The sequence below is a fragment of the Cervus elaphus genome, chromosome 22, assembly GCF_910594005.1.
Source record: "Cervus elaphus chromosome 22, mCerEla1.1, whole genome shotgun sequence".
Classification (NCBI taxonomy): domain Eukaryota; kingdom Metazoa; phylum Chordata; class Mammalia; order Artiodactyla; family Cervidae; genus Cervus; species Cervus elaphus.
Genome location: NC_057836.1, coordinates 1,037,865 through 1,055,228, shown reverse-complemented (window position 1 = coordinate 1,055,228; position 17,364 = coordinate 1,037,865). Strand labels below are relative to the sequence as shown.

General features: G+C 62.8%; 1 protein-coding gene across 6 annotated transcripts in view; it reads right to left on the bottom strand.

Annotated features, from left to right (window-relative positions):
• The window catches only part of BRD1 (bromodomain containing 1), a 34,692-nt gene extending 17,528 nt beyond the window's left edge, over window positions 1–17,164 (bottom strand). For 3 of the 6 annotated variants that reach the window (XR_006336653.1, XM_043881295.1, XM_043881296.1), the window contains exons 1-3: window positions 17,034–17,164; window positions 12,696–14,073; window positions 2,757–2,913 (exon numbers count right to left, since the gene is read on the bottom strand). Coding sequence is in view for 5 of the 6 variants with exons in the window: in XM_043881295.1 (XP_043737230.1) it covers window positions 2,757–2,913; window positions 12,696–14,059 (1,521 nt within the window). In the remaining variant the exon portion in view is untranslated. The remainder of the gene's footprint in view (window positions 1–2,756; window positions 2,914–12,695; window positions 14,074–17,033) is intronic. The other 3 variants (XM_043881291.1, XM_043881292.1, XM_043881293.1) reach the window with 1 other exon arrangement.
• Between the last annotated feature and the right edge of the window lie 200 nt (window positions 17,165–17,364).

The window sequence follows — 17,364 nt, the reverse complement described above, 5'->3', positions numbered from 1 at the left end:
ACACCAACGGGGTCAGACCAGCACTCCAGCTGGGGATAGGGCAGGCCAGCTCTGCAGCGTGAGGACCCCGTACATCAGGCCGACTCCCAGGACACAAGCAAGGGTGGGTGACCCTGAGGGACAGCCGTCTTTCCCACCACGACGCCAGCAGCAGCAGCGGTATGGACAGCAAGAGGCCCTGCCCCAGCTCAGCAGGACAACCAGCTGTCCAAAAACCCCCAGAAAGCGAATGGGGGTGCCCTCCCACCACAGGCACGTCAGGGGGAGCTGGCGGACATGAGCAATCAAGGGCAGGTGGAACAGAAGCCGCCCCCCACCCCCCAGCACACACCCGCAAGCCCCCACCCCAATCTGCAGGACGGAACCACCACGGGGACCTACACTGAGGCCAGGGCTCCATGGGCCCAGGACAGACCATCGAGGAGGCAGGGGCCAGGAGCACCCAGCAACTGAAGCGCCTCATCCTGTCCAGCCCAGCTCATCCCATCTATCTGTCCGTCCCTGCCTGGAAGATCTGCCATGGGAAAGAAGGGCTGCACCTACCCTCTCCCAGGGCCCAGCTCAGGGCAGACGCCCAGACATTCAGACTAGTGAGTCAGGTTAAACTCTAAATACCAAGCATTTTTAAAGTTTCAGAAATCATCAAAATCACACCAAGCCTTCGACATGAACAGGTCGCCCCCAAAAGCCAACCTCCGCTAAGATGGGGTGGGAAGCAAGAGGCAGTGCCGCGTCGCACCCACCCCATGATGGGGAGCTCCCGGCCATTCCAAGGTGGCGGGGGGCAGGCAGACCCCTACCCATGGCCCTGCCCACACAGGCTGCACCACTGAGCTCACTACAACCAAGTCAGGACGGACCCCAGTCAAGGCCGGGTGCCCCTCAGTCTAAACCTCTGGTTCCTGCCAATTCCTTCGGCCAAGAGAACTGACCCTGCTGCTTCCCGTGCGTGAGTTCTCCTGTCATAACCAATTTCCCTCAAGTGTGGCAGGACGTGAGGAGAACACGACTGCTCTCAAACCCACATGCTGACCCAGGGAACACGTGCTCCCCTCAGGTGCGGGCAGGCCCCTCACACACCCCAACCTCGGCCCAGGTCCCGCTCTCCACGTGACTCCCCCTGCCAGCCCAGCCCGGAGACCAGACTCCCAGCTCTGCACTCTCTGCACCTCCCTTTGCTCCGCTGTCACCGGGCTGAGGACAAAGCCCCCATCCGGCCTCCCTGCTCCCATCTCGAGATGCCCTCTGCCTAACTCGCCACCCCTAAGGCCCAGCACCCAAAGGCCTTGCAGGCTCTGCCCTGCCCCCCTTCCTGGAGCTCCCGAGGCAGCACCAAGCCAGCCAGCCAGCCACCCTCAGTCCCCATGATTCCAGCGCTGCAGCCCCCTGGACGTTCCCCCACCCTGCGGCCAACCCTCACAGCCCACAGGCCTAGGTCCTGACACAGGCCTCACGGAGACAGAGCCCCTGTGTCCAGCGGGGGTGAGGGTGGAGCACAGGGCATCGCCAAGAAGGGCCCAGGAGGGGCGGAAGGTTTAGGATGAGCGTCCCCACCCCAGGGTGAGCAGCAGGACTGGACACAGCCGTCAGCAGTCCTCACGCTGGACAGAGCAGGTAGGAGGCTGGGAGCCGGGCTGACCCCGCCAGCCCCTCTGCACATGTCCAGGGCGGCTCCGGCCTGGTGCGCGGGGTCAGCCTCCCAAGACGGGGGCGGTGGTGAGCCTGCACAGCTGTGCCCACCTCGGGGGAGGGGACTCAGACGGCACCGCAGGCAGGAGGACCGCCAGGTGGGGGGGACCTGACCCGCCCATCACAACCCAGGAGCGGCAGGTCCAAGGAGAAGCCCCGCAGCGTGTGGTGCCTCCTTCCCCGGAGACAGAGGAGGGTCAGAGGCACGGCCCACCCCACAGTCGCCCAGAAACGTCACACTGCTCTGCATTTCAAAAAGCGTTACCAAGATACCAGAATCCAAGCTTCTCTTTTTAAACAAGCATTTGCGTGTGTGCGCGATGCTAGATGACCTGCCGTCAGCGCCGCAGGCCTGAGGAGGCAAAGAGGCAGAGCTCCATTCAGGCCAGGGCGGCACGCGGCCCGGGACTCGCACGGGAACCTCGGGGAAGAAGGGACACAGAGCGGGAAAGCAGCAGCTTTCAGGAGAACGCGAGGGAACCAGCGCCGCGTCACTCCACGTGGGACCAGCGATGGGAGCCTCCGGCAGCCAGGCAGGCCTGCCCCGACCAGAACTCAGCGGGGGGCTCCCCACGCCAGGTAACCCCTGCCAGATGCAGGGCCTGGGCCCCCGTCCAGGGGCACCACGTCCCCTGGACTCACTTGGGCATCGTGGCTCACGGAGCCTTCCGGACGACGGGAACCGGCAGAAGCGGCCCACAAACAGCAACGGGAACTGGCAGAGGCGGCACTGCTGAGCACGGGCAGCAGCAGCTGACCCCCGTTTGTCTGTGACAGCTCAGGAAGCCAGCTTCTCCCTTCCTAAACCCGCCTTTCAGAAAAGCGCTCTGAACGTCAGCTGGCCTGTGAACCCGCGTCAGCTACCGAGAGGAAGGCACCCATCTCGCCCCGGCCACCCCTCCTGTGCAGGGGTCCCCGCCCCGAGGCCCCCGCACGCCCGCCCCGCAGTCAGCTGGCAGAGGCTTCCCCGCGCGCCACCAGCGGGCAGGGCCAGGAAAGGCCAGAACACCACGGGGCTGGGGCACCTCGGACGGAGGCTCCGCCTGCCACCCCAGCGGGCCGCGTACCTGCTGCGAGCTCCTGTGGGACTGCAGGCTGGACTGGAGTCTGCGCAGCAGCGGGGCTCCGTTCCTGGACAGCCGCTTGAGGAGCCAGTAGCTGTGGGCGCGCTCGACAAACTGCTTCTTCCGCTGAATGGCCACCTGATTCGCAATCCTATTTAATCTAGAACACGGAAAAACTCACAGTTTAGCTATGAAGCAGGACATGGACACATTTTTACGGAGACTAGAAATGACAGCGTTACTGTTCACAAACCGTGTGCGCCCCCCGCCGCCACCTGCCTCCCGGCTCCGCCTGCCTGTGGGCCGCGTGTCCACCACTGCCACTCAGGTCACGCGTCCAAGGACCCCGGGTGTCCCCCCCTCTCTGAGCCCTCGGGTCACGCGTCCAAGGACCCCGGGTGTCCCCCCCTCTCTGAGCCCTTGGGTCACACGTCCAAGGACCCCGGGTGTCCCCCCCTCTCTGAGCCCTCGGGTCACGCGTCCAAGGACCCCGGGTGTCCCCCCCTCTCTGAGCCCTTGGGTCACACGTCCAAGGACCCCGGGTGTCCCCCCCTCTCTGAGCCCTCGGGTCACGCGTCCAAGGACCCCAGGTGGCCCCCCTCTGAGCCGCACACGCTCACACACCGACCTCTCCAGGGGTGAGTGGCCCTGCAGGATGGCTCCTCTCAGGGGCCCCGGTCCCCACAAGACAAAAAGCAATGGCACGGCTGGAGGCAGCAGCTGCTGGGGGTGGGGTCAGCTCCTTGTCACAAAAACGAGCAAGAGGCCTCCTGGCAAGACCATCGTTTCAGAGACTGTAAAACTCGAAGGATTTGTAAGAACACACGAGGGGACACCAAGGGCTCACAGCCTCCAGGCTGGCTTCTGGCCCCTGCCATCGCCCCTCTTGGGAACCATGCCTCGGAAGACAACAAATGCAGGCTGAGGGCCAGGGGGCTTCCTCCCGGTACGCCGGACACCAGTGTTTCCGGGCGGAAATTAAGGAATTTTAAAAGGACGTCTCTTGAGGAGTGCGAGTCCCAAATCACTCATAACTGTCCTGACACCCTCGGCTCCGCCATGTCCAGACCCGCAACACTTCTTCTCACTAAGGCAGTGGCCGCATGCCACTCAGGGTGGCCCCACCCAGGGCCTCTTCCAGCGGCCGAGGAGCCGCTCCACCCAGGCCCGTAGCCCGGGCTGACACGGAGCCCCAGCCCAGCGTGTGCACAGGCCCGCCCGGTCACATGGTGCTGGCTCCAGTGGCAGCCAGAGCATCCCCACGGCCTCTCGATGGCTCCAGCAGAAGGCGCTGGGGCCCCTGGGCCCCTCATCTGCAGAGGGCTGTGTTCGTCCTGGGCACCTAGCAGGTGCCCGTCTGCTGGGGTCTGTCTTCACCCCGTGACCGCCACCTGACTCAGGGGCGGCAAAGAGCAGGCATCTTAACACGTGGCGCGCACGCAGACGTGCTCACACACGCTCAGTTCCTGCAGTGGTGAGGGGCAGCGCCGATAAAAGGCGGACTCAGCGTGCTCATGGCGACTGCAGACGTCAGGAAGGGACGCGAGACGGGCCCGAGCCCGGGCAGGGCGGGCAGCAGCGTGGAGAGCCTCCCCACGGCCTTTCCTGCCCCCCATCCAAGGCAACATGGACGATGGCGTGTCACGCGCCAACTAAATCTCCATAAACTGGCGGAGAGGAGGAACAAGGAGCAAAACACAATGAAACAGGAAACAAGAACACGCAGGAAAACCTCAACAAAACCAGAGTGTGTTAGCTGAAGACTAGCCAAGAAACACATGGGAGCAGAAACCAGCTGAAAGCGAGTCTCACGCCTTTGAAGCAGCACTATTCCCACAGCCAAGACGCAGAGATGACCTGAACGCCCCTCGCAGAGGATCGGACAGAGAAGTCGGGGTGGGGGGGGCGGTGAGTGACAGAGGGAGCTGGAATACTGCTGCTGCTAAGTCGCCTCAGTCGTGTCCGACTCTGCGACTCCACGGACGGCAGCCCACCAGGCTCCCCCGTCCCTGGGATTCTCCAGGCAAGAACACTGGAGTGGATTGCCATTTCCTTCTCCAGCGCGTGAAAGTGAAGTCGCTCAGTCGTGTCCGACTCCTTGCGACCCCATGGACTGCAGCCTACCAGGCTCCTCCATCCATGGGATTTTCCAGGCAAGAGCACTGGAGTGGGGAGCCACTGCCTTCTCCGAGATGGAATATTACTCAGCTATAAAAAAGAAAGAAAGAACGACACAGTAGCAACACCGATGGCCTGGAGACTGTCGTGCTGAGTGAACTAAACCAAAGATAACACCATACCACTTACATGTGGAATCCAAACGACACAGGTCAACTTATTTACAAAACAGAAAGAGGCTCACAGGCTGAGACCAGACTTACAGTGACCGAAGGGGACAGGCTTGGGGAGAGATGAATTTGGAGTTTGGGATTAATATATATACAGGACTGTATGCAAAACAGATAAATAACTAGTGGCTACTATACAGCACAGGGAATTATATTCAACATCCCATAATAAATCATAACGGAAAAGAATATGAAAAAACACCGTGTACCTTTGTCACCCTGCAGCACACCAGAAATTTGCCACTGTTCAGTCGCTAAGTCACGTCCAACTCTGTGCAACCCCATGAACTTGCTGCAGCAAGCCAGAACTCCCTGTCCTTCACTGCCTCCCGGCGTTTGCTCACACTCACGTCCACTGAGTCGGTGATGCCATCCAACCATCTCGTCCTGGCACCCCCTTCTCCTCCCGCCTTCAATCTTTCATAGCATCAGGGTCTTTTCCAATGAGTCAGCTCTTCGCATCAGGTGGCCAAGGTATTGGAGCTTCAGCAGGAGTCCTTCCAATGAAGCAGAAACTAACACTTTCTAAATCAATCAACCATACTTCAATTAAAAAAAAAAAAAAAGAGTTATCCTGAAAACTGAGATGCAAAACAAACCTGTAGAAAAATGTAACTGGCCAAATCTGAATTATGGAAAAAAAAAAAAAGAAAACTGAAATATATTCCTTTAACAATTACTCTAGAAACTAAATGAACCGTTTAAAAGTTTTCTTACCACCCTCCAAAAAATTAAAAGGAACAAGTTTTTCAGAGGAGGTTCACTGTCAGAAAGAACGTCAGGTCAGCCCAGCCCTGCGCTGATTGCGGGGAGGCGAGGACACGTGTCCAGTCCTGGGTGAGTGTCCCGACGAGGCGGGGAGGGTGAGGTCAGGCCAGATGCCAAGTACACAGAGACACCTCAGGGCCTGGGGTCCACAAGCACGTGCAGGGGCTCAGTGGTCAAGAGAGCAAAGTCCCATAAATACCACTCACACAGCCGGGAACAGACTGCAGACTGCGATCCCCACAAAAGACCAGAAAAGGGGCCCTCGCGCCCTGCGACTCGCTCCTGGCTCGCTGGGAGCTGCCCCTCGAGAGCAGCCCCCTCCCAGGACCCCTGCCAGGGCTGCGCTCACCACACAAGCGGGCCCACCAACCCCAAAAGGAGACGGTCACAAGACACTCTCGAGGGACAGGAAGGCCAGAAGTGGAGACACCCCATGATAATGTCAGTGAGGAGGACAAAAAGGACACGCAGGTCACCTCCAAACTGACCCGAAATTCCAAGAGCCTGACGGACGACTGGGGGGAGCGCAGGAGGCTGGCCGCACAGACGCCCCCCAGGGCTGGGTGGGTGTGTGTCTCGGGGGGGAGGTGCTCCGTGGACAAAGCAGGCAAACAGCTCCACGGACGCCGGTGTGTGCGCGTGAGGGACGGCCCAGGAGGCCAGCAGTCCAGGCGCCAGAGGTCCCGTCAGTGCCAAGGCCGCGGGGCAGGGGGCAGGGGCGGAGGGATCGCTGCAAAGCTTTCAGAAGAAAACCTCAAGGCCCTCAGGGAGTGAACGGTTAAGCAAGACGTGACAAGTACAAGCCATAAAATAGAGCAAAAACACACATTAAAAGCAGGAGGCGATCCCTGTGACATGTGAGCCGAGGGGGGGCTGCCCGCTCTCACCCATCAAACCCACTCGGGCTAGCGGAAAAAAGACAGGAAAACCCGAAGGATGGAAAAGCCTGCCCAAACCGTAACTTCACAGATGACGTCCAGAGAAAACCTAAGGGAACCTGCAATGCGTGACATCAACATACAAAACCCTGGCTCTATACAAACACCCAAACATGCCAATTTGAGAAAACACTGTTTGTAATACTAAGTTTTTCATGGACATTTTTACAGAGAAAACTGTGAACTTTCAACACACACTGGAGAGGTCGTAGTGAACACGAAGTGGGCCATGCCCAGGTCAGGCTGAAGGCTGGCAAGGAGCCGGGCTTCCAGGAGAAGACACACATCTAGGGGGTGGGGGCGCCCACAGAGCAGTCTCCAGGTCGGGGGTGCAGGAACAGGTCAGTGACGGCCCTGCCCACCAGCAGGAAAGACAAGTGTGTGAGCTGCAGGACCACAGGGTCAGACGCCGCGTCCTCAGACCAGACAGACACACGCTGTTCAGACACACCCACTCCAGGGCCGCAGGGCACAGCCCGGGCATGGCCAGGCTCTGAAGCGTGCTGTCTGTTATCTGCGCTGCCCAGGCCCCGGGGGAAGTCACGGGGCTGGGGTGTGCTTCCAAGTGACCCAAAGGAAGGAGCGGGTGAGGCGGACAGCCCAGTGCTGCCGAAGCTGGGGTACGGGGATGGCGCTTCCGACCTCACAAACATCCAGACTTTTTACAAGGTCTTTTAAAGACAGTTAAGAGCAGGGACGCCGAGGGGCAGACACTCAATGAGCAGAGCCAACTCCCTGCCACCACAAGCCAAGCCGGGGAGAGACCCAGTCCCCGGACACGGAGCCCAGCCCCAGGCGACAAGGGGCCAGACCGCGCCGTGGCCTGCGGTCAAGGCCTGCCCACACCCGCAGCAGGCGAGCAGCCGCCACGGCAGGAAGAACGAAAAAGCAGGCCTGAGAGGGACCCAGCCGTGTCCGCTACAAGGGGCTGATGGGCCTGGAGGGGTCTCAGGAACAAGTGTCAGTCAACGTTTTTTGCTACATTGGATAAATCCCTGTCAGTGTCTCTTTTCTTTTTTTTTAAACTTTCTATATTAAAGTCATGACAAACAGGGATAAAACAGCATTAAAACCATCCCCTGGGACTTCCCGGCAGTCCAGTGGCTGAGACTCCACACGCAGAGGCCGAGGTCAGGGACCGCTCAGGCCACAACCACGAGCCTGCAAGGCCAGATAAAACGCCACCCCTGCTCACACACACAGACGCGGGAGCAGGGCCGGGCCGCCCCAGGGAGCGGGGCCACCTTCCCCTCCAGCCGGCTGTAACTCCGAAACAGGCCCCGCGCTTTCAGAACAGCTGAGGTGGAGGTCAGGGGACACGAGAAGCCACCCGCCAGACCCAAAAAGCCCAGAGTCAGCCTCTGGAGGGGCGCAGTTCTGGGCCTTGCTGGTTCCTAGGGCGCCCCCCTGCCCGACTGCGCAGACCACGGCCGGGGAGCCCGGGGGGCCTGTGCGCACCTCCCAGCCGGACCACCCCCCGAGCCAGGCAGCTGCCTGCACCGGGCGCCGCCCCTCGGAGCCCAAGCAGGCGAGTGACAGCCAGCCGGTCCGAGCCCCCTTTCCTGAGAAACCCCACCAGCACTGACCCCCCAGATGCCCACCTCAGCACCCAGGCCTGCAGGGCCAACCCTCTGAAAACCACACCTCCCTCCACAGCACTGAGGAGAAGAGAACCCCAGGGGGTGGGCACGCCCTTCAGCCTCATGGGGAGGCACAGGTGGTCTAAGGGTGACCCCAATCCAAGGAGGCCAGGCGGGACTCCCAGCCGCAGGCAGGAAGGCGCCCGGGGAGGCTGGCCCCCCTCGGAAGGTGCATAGGGGCACATGGACCGCCCCTGGGAGGGCACACGGGTGAGCCGTGAGCGAGGGGGCCTCGGGGTCAGGGGGTGACGGGGAGATTTCCCTCCCCCTACTTCTGCGACGTTTTATAAATCTGAAGTTATTTCAGAACAAAAAACTGAAACTGATAAAAGGACAAGGCATGACAGGATGCCAAGGCCGGTCTCCACAGGCACCAGGCCCATCCCACGACCCACTGCAGGCAGCGACCTGAAGCGCAAGACAAAGCAAAACGTCCACGTGTCTGCCCCTCTCTGCAGAAGCAGACGCGGGGGCCGTGAGCCAGCACGGCCAGACCCCAGGCCGGCTGCACAGACACCCCAGGGGCCGGGCCCACTCTTCGCCCCCAGGATGCCCCGGCCTGCCAGGCGTCCGCACACCCGAGGGACACGGGACGCCGCCCGTGGCTCCCCGCTCGGCGCTGGCTTCAGCCCGACACGCGGGAGTCCCTGGGGGAGGTGCTCAGAAGTGCCCGCGACGCAGCACAGCCACGGTGAGGCGCCAGGCTCCCCCGCTGGGCTGCACTGACTCAGTGCCCACGGGCCGGCCCGTGCCCAGGCCCCACCCCACCCCTGGAGGCCCTCGGGGCAGAGTCTGGAGCTGGCCGCCAGCCCTGTGCCCTGCCCCCACCCCAAACTCACGTACAGGGAGCCCAGCGAGGTCAGGGGAGGGTCAGCATGGACGCGTGGCGGCCACGTGGCGCAGGCCCCGGCGCGCGCTCCCCCGGCGGGGCAGGGGCGGGCTCGCAGCCAGCTCCCCACATCACGGCCACAGTCCAGCCCACACCCCCGACCCGGGCTCTGTCAACAGCCCCATGGGGCACCTAGAGCCGGGCTCCCACCTGTGGGGGCCAAGAGGCTTCCCCGTGTCCCCAGGCCGCAGCCCATCAGAACTTTAGAAATCATGGTAAAACTAGCTGCCAGAAACATGAAAAGCAGACAAACGAGACTCAGGCCCAGACTCCTCGTTGCTACATTCAACGAGCATTAACCGAGTGAGCCCAGCAACCCCTGAGCCCCCGCCATCCGGCCAGCCTCCCCTGGGGTTTCGGCTGCATCCTCGAAGGGAGGGAGCTGAGACGCCGTGCCCCTATCCTTGTGAGGGCCCTGTCAGAGCTTGTGAGGCAGCGTCCACAGTGAGCAGCGGCACATGAGCCGTCTAGGCGACAGGACAGCCCCTCCCCGAGGCCCCCCTCCCCACGTCCAGAGCTGCGCCCACAGCGCAGACAGCCTGCGGCTTCGCAGGAGCTTCATGCAGCTAATGACCCCAGAGACCCAGAGGCTCCAACTCCACACACCCCTTCTCCGGGCCTGTGCCGTCCCGCGCCTGCCTCCACCACGCTCTGCCCTCACCCAAGAGGCAGACAAAGCGGCTGAGGAAACAGGCTCCAAGGAGAACAGCAGCCACTGAGAAAAAGGGACGCTTCACCAGGAGGAGGGCCGCACCAGCTCAGGCTGGAGCGGAGGGCGAGTGACCGCGCTCTCTCCTTCCGCCCTGACTTTGCTGACCCAACTTTAAATGCGCTGCTTCTACGTCGGGGAAAGTCACTCTTACTGAAGAACAGAGAAGGGAGGGGAGCGGCAGACAGATGTGCACGGCTCCCGGCCACCAGACAACCTCTCGGGAGCAGCCCAAGCTCGCTGAAGGCTGTGCCCTCACGGCAACAGGGCCAGGAGGCCACGAGGACCCCATCCAACCCACCCTCCCACCCAGGACAGAGCATGGCGTTCCCCAAAGTGCCAATGGCACGCCTGGCCACACGCGGAGCAGCCCGCAGGGCCGAGACCACACAGCCGGCTGGCCTGGGGCCCTCAGACAGGAGTGGGCAGAGGCTCACAGCATCCACACCTCTGTTCTGGGGTCTATTAGCAGATACAAAAAAAAGCAACCTTTGTAGCGTAAACACGCGGCAAGATTCGCAAAACTAAACCAACTATCTGCCTCTTGCTGAGAGCAGATGGCGATCTCAAGATCAGTCGGTCTGAACTACCGTCTTCAGCTGGAGACAACGTTTCAAACTACGCAAACCACAGAAGCCCTCACAGTCCCTGCCTTCTCACAGCCGACCTGTCCCTCGGCCAAGGGAGGGGGCCCCTCCTCCTCTGAGATTTCAGAGCCCCTCGTGCAGCCGGCGCCCGAGCCAGCTCCAAACACCGTACTGGCAGCGGCTCTGTCCTGCGCCAGCAGCTGTAGAGAGTGCGGGGTTATAGCCCCACTGACCCGCACTGGGGCCTGGATCCTAAGGCCACCCTGTGGACCACAGCCTCAAGAAGAGAGCAGTGGTCGTGAGCTTGGGCCTCCCAGCCGCCCCAGCACCCCACACGCTGGTCTGATGTCAGGGTCTCCGGAGACGCTGGGCAGCACCAACGGCAAGGCCCAGGTCCGCGCGCTCTGGCCCAGGTGCACCGCTGACCTCCGCTCTGAGCAGGGAGGGCACGACGAGGGCCTGTCGCGCCTCCGTTCGGCCGCCGGGGCAGCTTCCCCATCAGGCAGCACCTCCGACCCCAGAAGCCCGCGCTTCCCAGCCGCGTGCCTGCTCCTCGGGCAGACGGGTGGACGGATGGGCGGACGGGCAACGGGCACATGGGACTGGACAGAGGGCAGCACCTTGGACTCCTGGATTCTCAATTTATAAAGTCACAACTTTTATTTACTTCAATTTTAGTAAACCTAAAAACCCTGGGGTCTTAAACAAAACCTCTTGATACAAATCCTGTACTTTCCAACCCTCAGGCAGAAATGCAAGTGAAGTCGCTCAGTCATCTCCTACTCTCTGCGACCCCATGGACTCTAGCACACCAGGCTCCTCCTTCCATTGGATTTTCCAGGCAAGGGTACTGGAGTGGGTTGCCATTTCCTTCTCCAAACGCAAGTGAAACTGTCTTTTAAAAGTCAGACCGACTTATTTGCAAAGAAACGCTGTTGGTTTTACCAGAAGTCTTCTCCAGGTAAGAGGAATGATGAGTGCTTTCTAGTCACTGTCTGAACTTACTGATTCTATGTACTTTTTTCCTCTTGGACACTTCTAACTTGTAACAAACACCCAGGAATTGCCTGCTCCTCTAGCACAAGGCGGGATCTTCAGTGGCCATGCCCACCACACCTGACACCCTGACGCATCCCCCTGAAGCGCTCTCCCTGCCTTTCCCGGGGCCCCGGGCCGGCAGCAGGCACGCCCTCAACACTCAAGCTGTGTTTTAAGTCTTCCCAAACCACATGGCACTCACAGGTCTGGTAAGAAATTCACCAAGCCACTTACTTACTTGGTATTCCCAACAAGAGCATTTTTAAATCCAATGAAATAAAGACAGAAAGTCAGTAGCAAGAGAGACAAGCAGAAGGGGAAACAGTCCAGAGACGGGGGTAGCCGGTGGGATCCTGACCCACCACCGTGGACCACTCTAGAAAGAGAACCGCACGCCGACCAGGCAACGCTCGTCTGAGAGAAACTGCTGGGAAACCAGACAGCCAGAGCCCCGAAAGGAAGGAAGCCAGTTTCCCGCCAGGGTCCCCGTCAGCCCCACTCTCGTCTCCACCATGTCGGCCTCACCCGGCCACACTGCCTAAGTCTAGCAAATTAAACATCCCACGAGGGGACTCCTTGCTGATCCGGCGGGGGATAGTCCACCTCCCAGTGCAGGGAACATGGGTTCAGTCGCTGGTCGGGGACCTGGGCCCCGATATGCTGCAGGGCAACAGAGCCCGCGTGCTCGGAGCCACACGCCACAGAGGATCCCGTGCACCGCAGTTAAGATCTGACGCAGCCAAATAAATGAATGCGTTTTTTAACATCCCACGACACCCCGAAACGTTGGTGTGAGCACAGTGAGGAAGGGCAAAGAGGGCAACGACTCCTGGGACACCTGAGTCGGGACTGCGGCCAGGGCAGGCTCGGCCCCAGGCCCCGAGGAAACCAGACACACACACGCCTCCGTCTCAGACTCGAGTCTCTGACAACATCCGTGCTCCCGCCAAGTGGAGCGGGAACAAGGCCCGGCAGACGGCACGCAGCAGGCCCGCACAGACCCTGCGCCTCCTTGCAGCGCTCACCTCTGCGGGGGGATGTAAGGCGCGCACACAGGCGGCAGGGCCGTGCAGGGCTCCCGGGGCGTCTTCTTAGCCTTCTTGGCTTTCTTCCTGACCTTGGACGTGGACCTGACCGCTTTGACCGAAGTCTCCTTCCGACAGACGCCGTTCTTCATCTCCACGTCCCCGTAAATGTTCAGAGGCCTGCGGGTGCAGCCGGGGGGCGTGTGGACGTCACAGTAAGCGGTCTTCCTGACGGAGAAGGTGGCGGCGCCGCCGGCCAGCTCCTTCACGGGCTCCATCTTCATATAGAGGCCAGCCCGCTGGGCGCACGTCACGTGGAAGGCGGTGTAGCAGTTGGCTTTGTGGCACTGGATGCAGGCGCCCACGCCCTTCTGCTTGCAGAGGTAGCACGTCAGCTTCCAGCGCGCGGGGGGGATGTTCCGCACGCCGTCGATGGGCTCGATGAAGACGGTGTTGGCGAAGCCCACCTCGGGGATCCACAGGGCGCACACCACGTGGCCCCAGCGGCCGTCGTCCGTCTTCTTGAAGGCGCCGCCCTTGTTGGGGCAGAGCACGCAGTCGGCCGGCCGGGCCCGGGACTGCAGGCAGTGGCGGCACAGCCACTGGCCCTCGGGGATGTAGGGCACGCCGTAGCACTCCTGGTGCACGGCCAGGTTGCACATGTCGCAGAAGAGGATGGCGTTGCTGTTCTGGCACTCGCCGTCCATGCACACGCAGCACACGGCGTCCTCGTCGATCAGGCACTGCTGCTCCCCCTGCTTCTGCTTCTCGCAGTGCGAGGCCTTCTCGAAGCGGTCCATGAGGAACTCGAACACGCTCTGCGACACGGCCGAGACGCAGTCGGCCCTGCGCCTCTCGTTGACGATCTCCAGCCAGGCGTAGTCCTCCTCGTCCATGTCGTACTCCACCTCCTTGTCCAGCTCCTCGGCCGACTTCTCCACGAACTTGTAGTACACCGGCGGCCGCCGCGGCGCCGACGGCGGACTGTACTCCACCAGCCGCACCTTGGGCTCGGGCAGGGCGCTGGCGGAGGCGGGCGCGCCGTGCGTGCTGGGCGGGGCATCGCCCTTCTTCCGGACCCGGTTGTTCTTGTGCCGCTTAGTTCTCAGGCACACGGGCGGCCGCTCGCTGTTCTCCTTGTTGCTGTTGCACTCGCTCATCTCCTGCGCGGTGAGGTCATCCTCCAGGATGATCTCCAGCGGGTCGAAGATGCTGATCCTGTGCAGGCGCCCCTCGATCTCGATCTCCACCATCCTCTGGGCTTGCGCGTAGGTCAGGGTCTCTCGCGTCGGGGAGGGCTTGGTGCTGCCGGGGGAGGAAGGGTGCCTCGCTGCAGCGCGATGACCGCGGCCTTTCCTCCTCATTTGGCACTGACTCCCTGAAACAGACAGAGAACACGTGAGCACCACACAGAAGGCGTGAGAGGCGAAAACCAGCAACACACGTGGGCAGAACTAACCAACTTGCACTAAATCAAAACAGAACTCCCAGCCAGCCTGCCTCTGAGGTTTCCAAAATCACTCATCCTGGACTCACGAAGATATCTCAACAACCATCAACGACCATTGCCACCAGGCCACTGCCCCCCCAGGGACTCCCAGGACCAGAGGAGAAGGGAGGTGGTCAGGAGGGCCCCCAGAGGCACATGCAGGAACAAGTCCTCCAGAATGCTGACACCTACTGCTTACTGATCACCTTGGACCCACACCCCTCACAAGTCGGGGTCGTAGTCCCAAGCCCAGAATAGTACGTGCACAGACCTGCACTCCTGGAGGCTCTGGCCACTGCTACCCAGGAGAGAGCCCTCAGCCCGTCACTGTCTCCACGAACACACCCTCCACCACCATGTGGAGGCACAGGCCACCCAGCCGCACCCGGACCCAAGAGGGCAACCCCATGCTGGCCTGGGCAGGCTTCACCCCTAGGAGACCCCACCCAGCCTCTCCAGGGCCTCAGAAGTGGCCACCGCACGTCCGCCACCTGCCCTGCCCCTCGGGGGCCTTCTCAGCTGCTGGCTTGACCACAGTGCTGGGCCGTAATCCTGCCACAGCGAGGGCAACCCGGAGACTCGCCACCCACAGAGTGCTCCTCCTCTGTACCAGGCGCAGCACACGCTCAGGCGCCTTAAGCCTCCGCCAAGGAGACTTTCGGGCATTTGCTCTTGTCAGACGTCTGCCATCGACCACCAGCAAGTTCTATTTCTAGTCTCCCTCTCCTGACAGTCCCTGACTCTGGTCCACCACCCGCCAATCAGAATGACACCTTAAGAACTGATGACAATGCCCTCTCCTCCCTCCAGACAACCACACACCACTGCCAGGAAGCAGAGTGATGTTGACAAGACTGGCTGACACACAAGCCAGGTGGAGCCCAAGGCCCACCGCTGGACAAGGCCCTGGGGAGTTGACCCAGGAAAAGCCGTCATACGGTGGCCTACGCTGTCACACCTGAAAGGAAATCGCAGCAGACCCGAAATGCACTCCTTAAGACAAGTCCTTCTGACTGTGGTTTTCCTTCTCTTTTGTCAAACAGAAATGTTTATCTGAAATCTGACAAGAATGCCCTACAAAAGGGAGCATGAGAGCCACCATGGGCAAACCAACCCTAACCCACCTGCATCTCCGCGTCCCAGGGGCCCACACAGCCCTGGATTCCTGGAGTGCAGTCAGCCAAGCTGCCCCCCGGCTGGCCCTGGCCCTACCATCCCTTCTGGGGGAGAGGAGGACAGTCCCCCTGCTGTCAGCACCACAGCCTGCAGGAAGGCCCCCAGTGCAGCCGGGACACAGCCGCGCGCAGCCTCAGGGGTCCTTCAGGGTGGGGCAGAAGCCACAGTTGGTTACTCAGCAGATGAAAGGCAAACGTGTAATTTTCTCCTCCAGAGCACAGTACCAACAGCACTAACCATAACCAGCTCTTCAAAACCCATATGCTCCTGAAGGGACTGAGGCTTTGTATCTGGCCACTTGCTACAAGAAGGACAGCACTTACTGGTCACGGCACCTCTGCAATCTGAAAGCTCCACGGTGACAGGGACAGAAGGCGCTGGTCACTCTGCAGACCACCTCACCAGCCCACCATTCCCCTACACCCCAGGCTCCAAACCTTCAACCTCCCTCCACCTGGAGCTTCCGTGCAGGACAAAGGTTCCCACGTGGAGACCATCGGCAGCCCCTCCAGACCCTTTTGATAAATGCCCTTTGAAAAGCCATGCGACCACGAGAGAGGATACGCGGCACCCAGGGCCGGTTCACCTTCCCCATCACCGCCTTTCCCGCCTGGCCCTGGGACAGCCACGAACACCCTCGCGCATGGGCGGCACACGGCGCCTACCCCCGCGACCCTTCCCGGGCGGTGGGCGGCTCCTCCAGCGGGGCCCGGCCGCAGCGCGTGCCCCGTAAATTACAACCAGGTCACTTCTTCCTGGGGGCCCGGAGGCCGCCCGCTGCGGGCGCGGGAGGGGGCGGCCGCCCGAGTCCGCGCGGCCCTGGAACAGGAAGTTTCCCGTCCAGGCTCAACAAGCCCAGCGCGTCCGTTACATAACGCGACCCTCGGGCAAACGCTCGGCCGCGGAAGCCGAAACCCCGGGCCGCCCCCATCTCGCAGGGCGGCCGGGCGGGAGGCGCGGCGGGCAGGGCGGCCCCGCCGCCTCCACAGCCCGGCCTCCCTCCCCGTCCAACCTCCTGCCCGCCGGCCTCGCCTCCCTCCCTGTCGAGCTCCCAAGCCGCCCGGGCTCCCTCCCCAGCCCGACCTCCCACCCAGGCCTCCCCGCCTCGCCAGGCCGGCCTCCCGACCGGACCTCCTGGCCTCCCCGCCTCGCCAAGGCCGGCCTCCCGACCGGACCTCCGGGCCTCCCCGTCGGCCGGCCTCCCTCCCTGCCGGCCGCTCAGCCTCTCCAACCGGCCCGCCCTCCCTCCCCGGCCTTACAGCATCCCGACCGGACCCCCAGGCCTCCCCGCCTCGCCAGGCCGTCCTCTCCGGCGGCCGGCCTCCCTCCCCGCCGGCCCCTCGGCCTCTCAACCCGGCCGGCGTTCCTCCCCGTCCAGCCTCCCGCCCGCCGGCCTCGCCTCCCTCCCTGTCGAACTCCCAAGCCACCCGGCCTCCCGACCGGGCCTCCGGGCCGCCCTCCCCGGCCTGCCGCCCGCCGGCCCCGGCCTCCCCGCCGCCGCCCCCACACCGCGGCCTCCCCCGGCCCCACCGCCCGCGGACAATGCGTCGCCGCGGCGGCCCCAAACATGGCGGCGGCCCCAGCACCGAGAGGCCGGCGGCGGCGGCGGCCCGCGGGCGAGGCGGGCGAGGCGGCGGCCCCGGCCCCAGTCCCGGCCCGCCCGGCGCACTCACCTTCGGGGCCGCGGCCGCGGGAGCCGGGCGGCGGGCGCGGGGGCCGGCGCGGCCGAGGCGGCGCTAATGGCGCCCGCGGCTCCTCCGCCAACGGCCGCGCAGGCCCGGCCCGCCGCCGCTCTGGGCGCGGGCTCCTGGCGGCGGCGGCCCGGCCCGGCTCGGCGCGGCGGCCGCGGGCTCGCGGGCGGCGGCTCGCGCGGGCGGCGGGGCCGAGCAGAGGCCCGGCGCGGGAGCCCGGCCGGCGGGCGGCGGGCGGCGGCGGCGGCAGCGGCGGCGGCGCGACGGGGCGCTGGCGCGGGGCTGCTCGGACGCCAGGGCCGGCTCGCTCGCC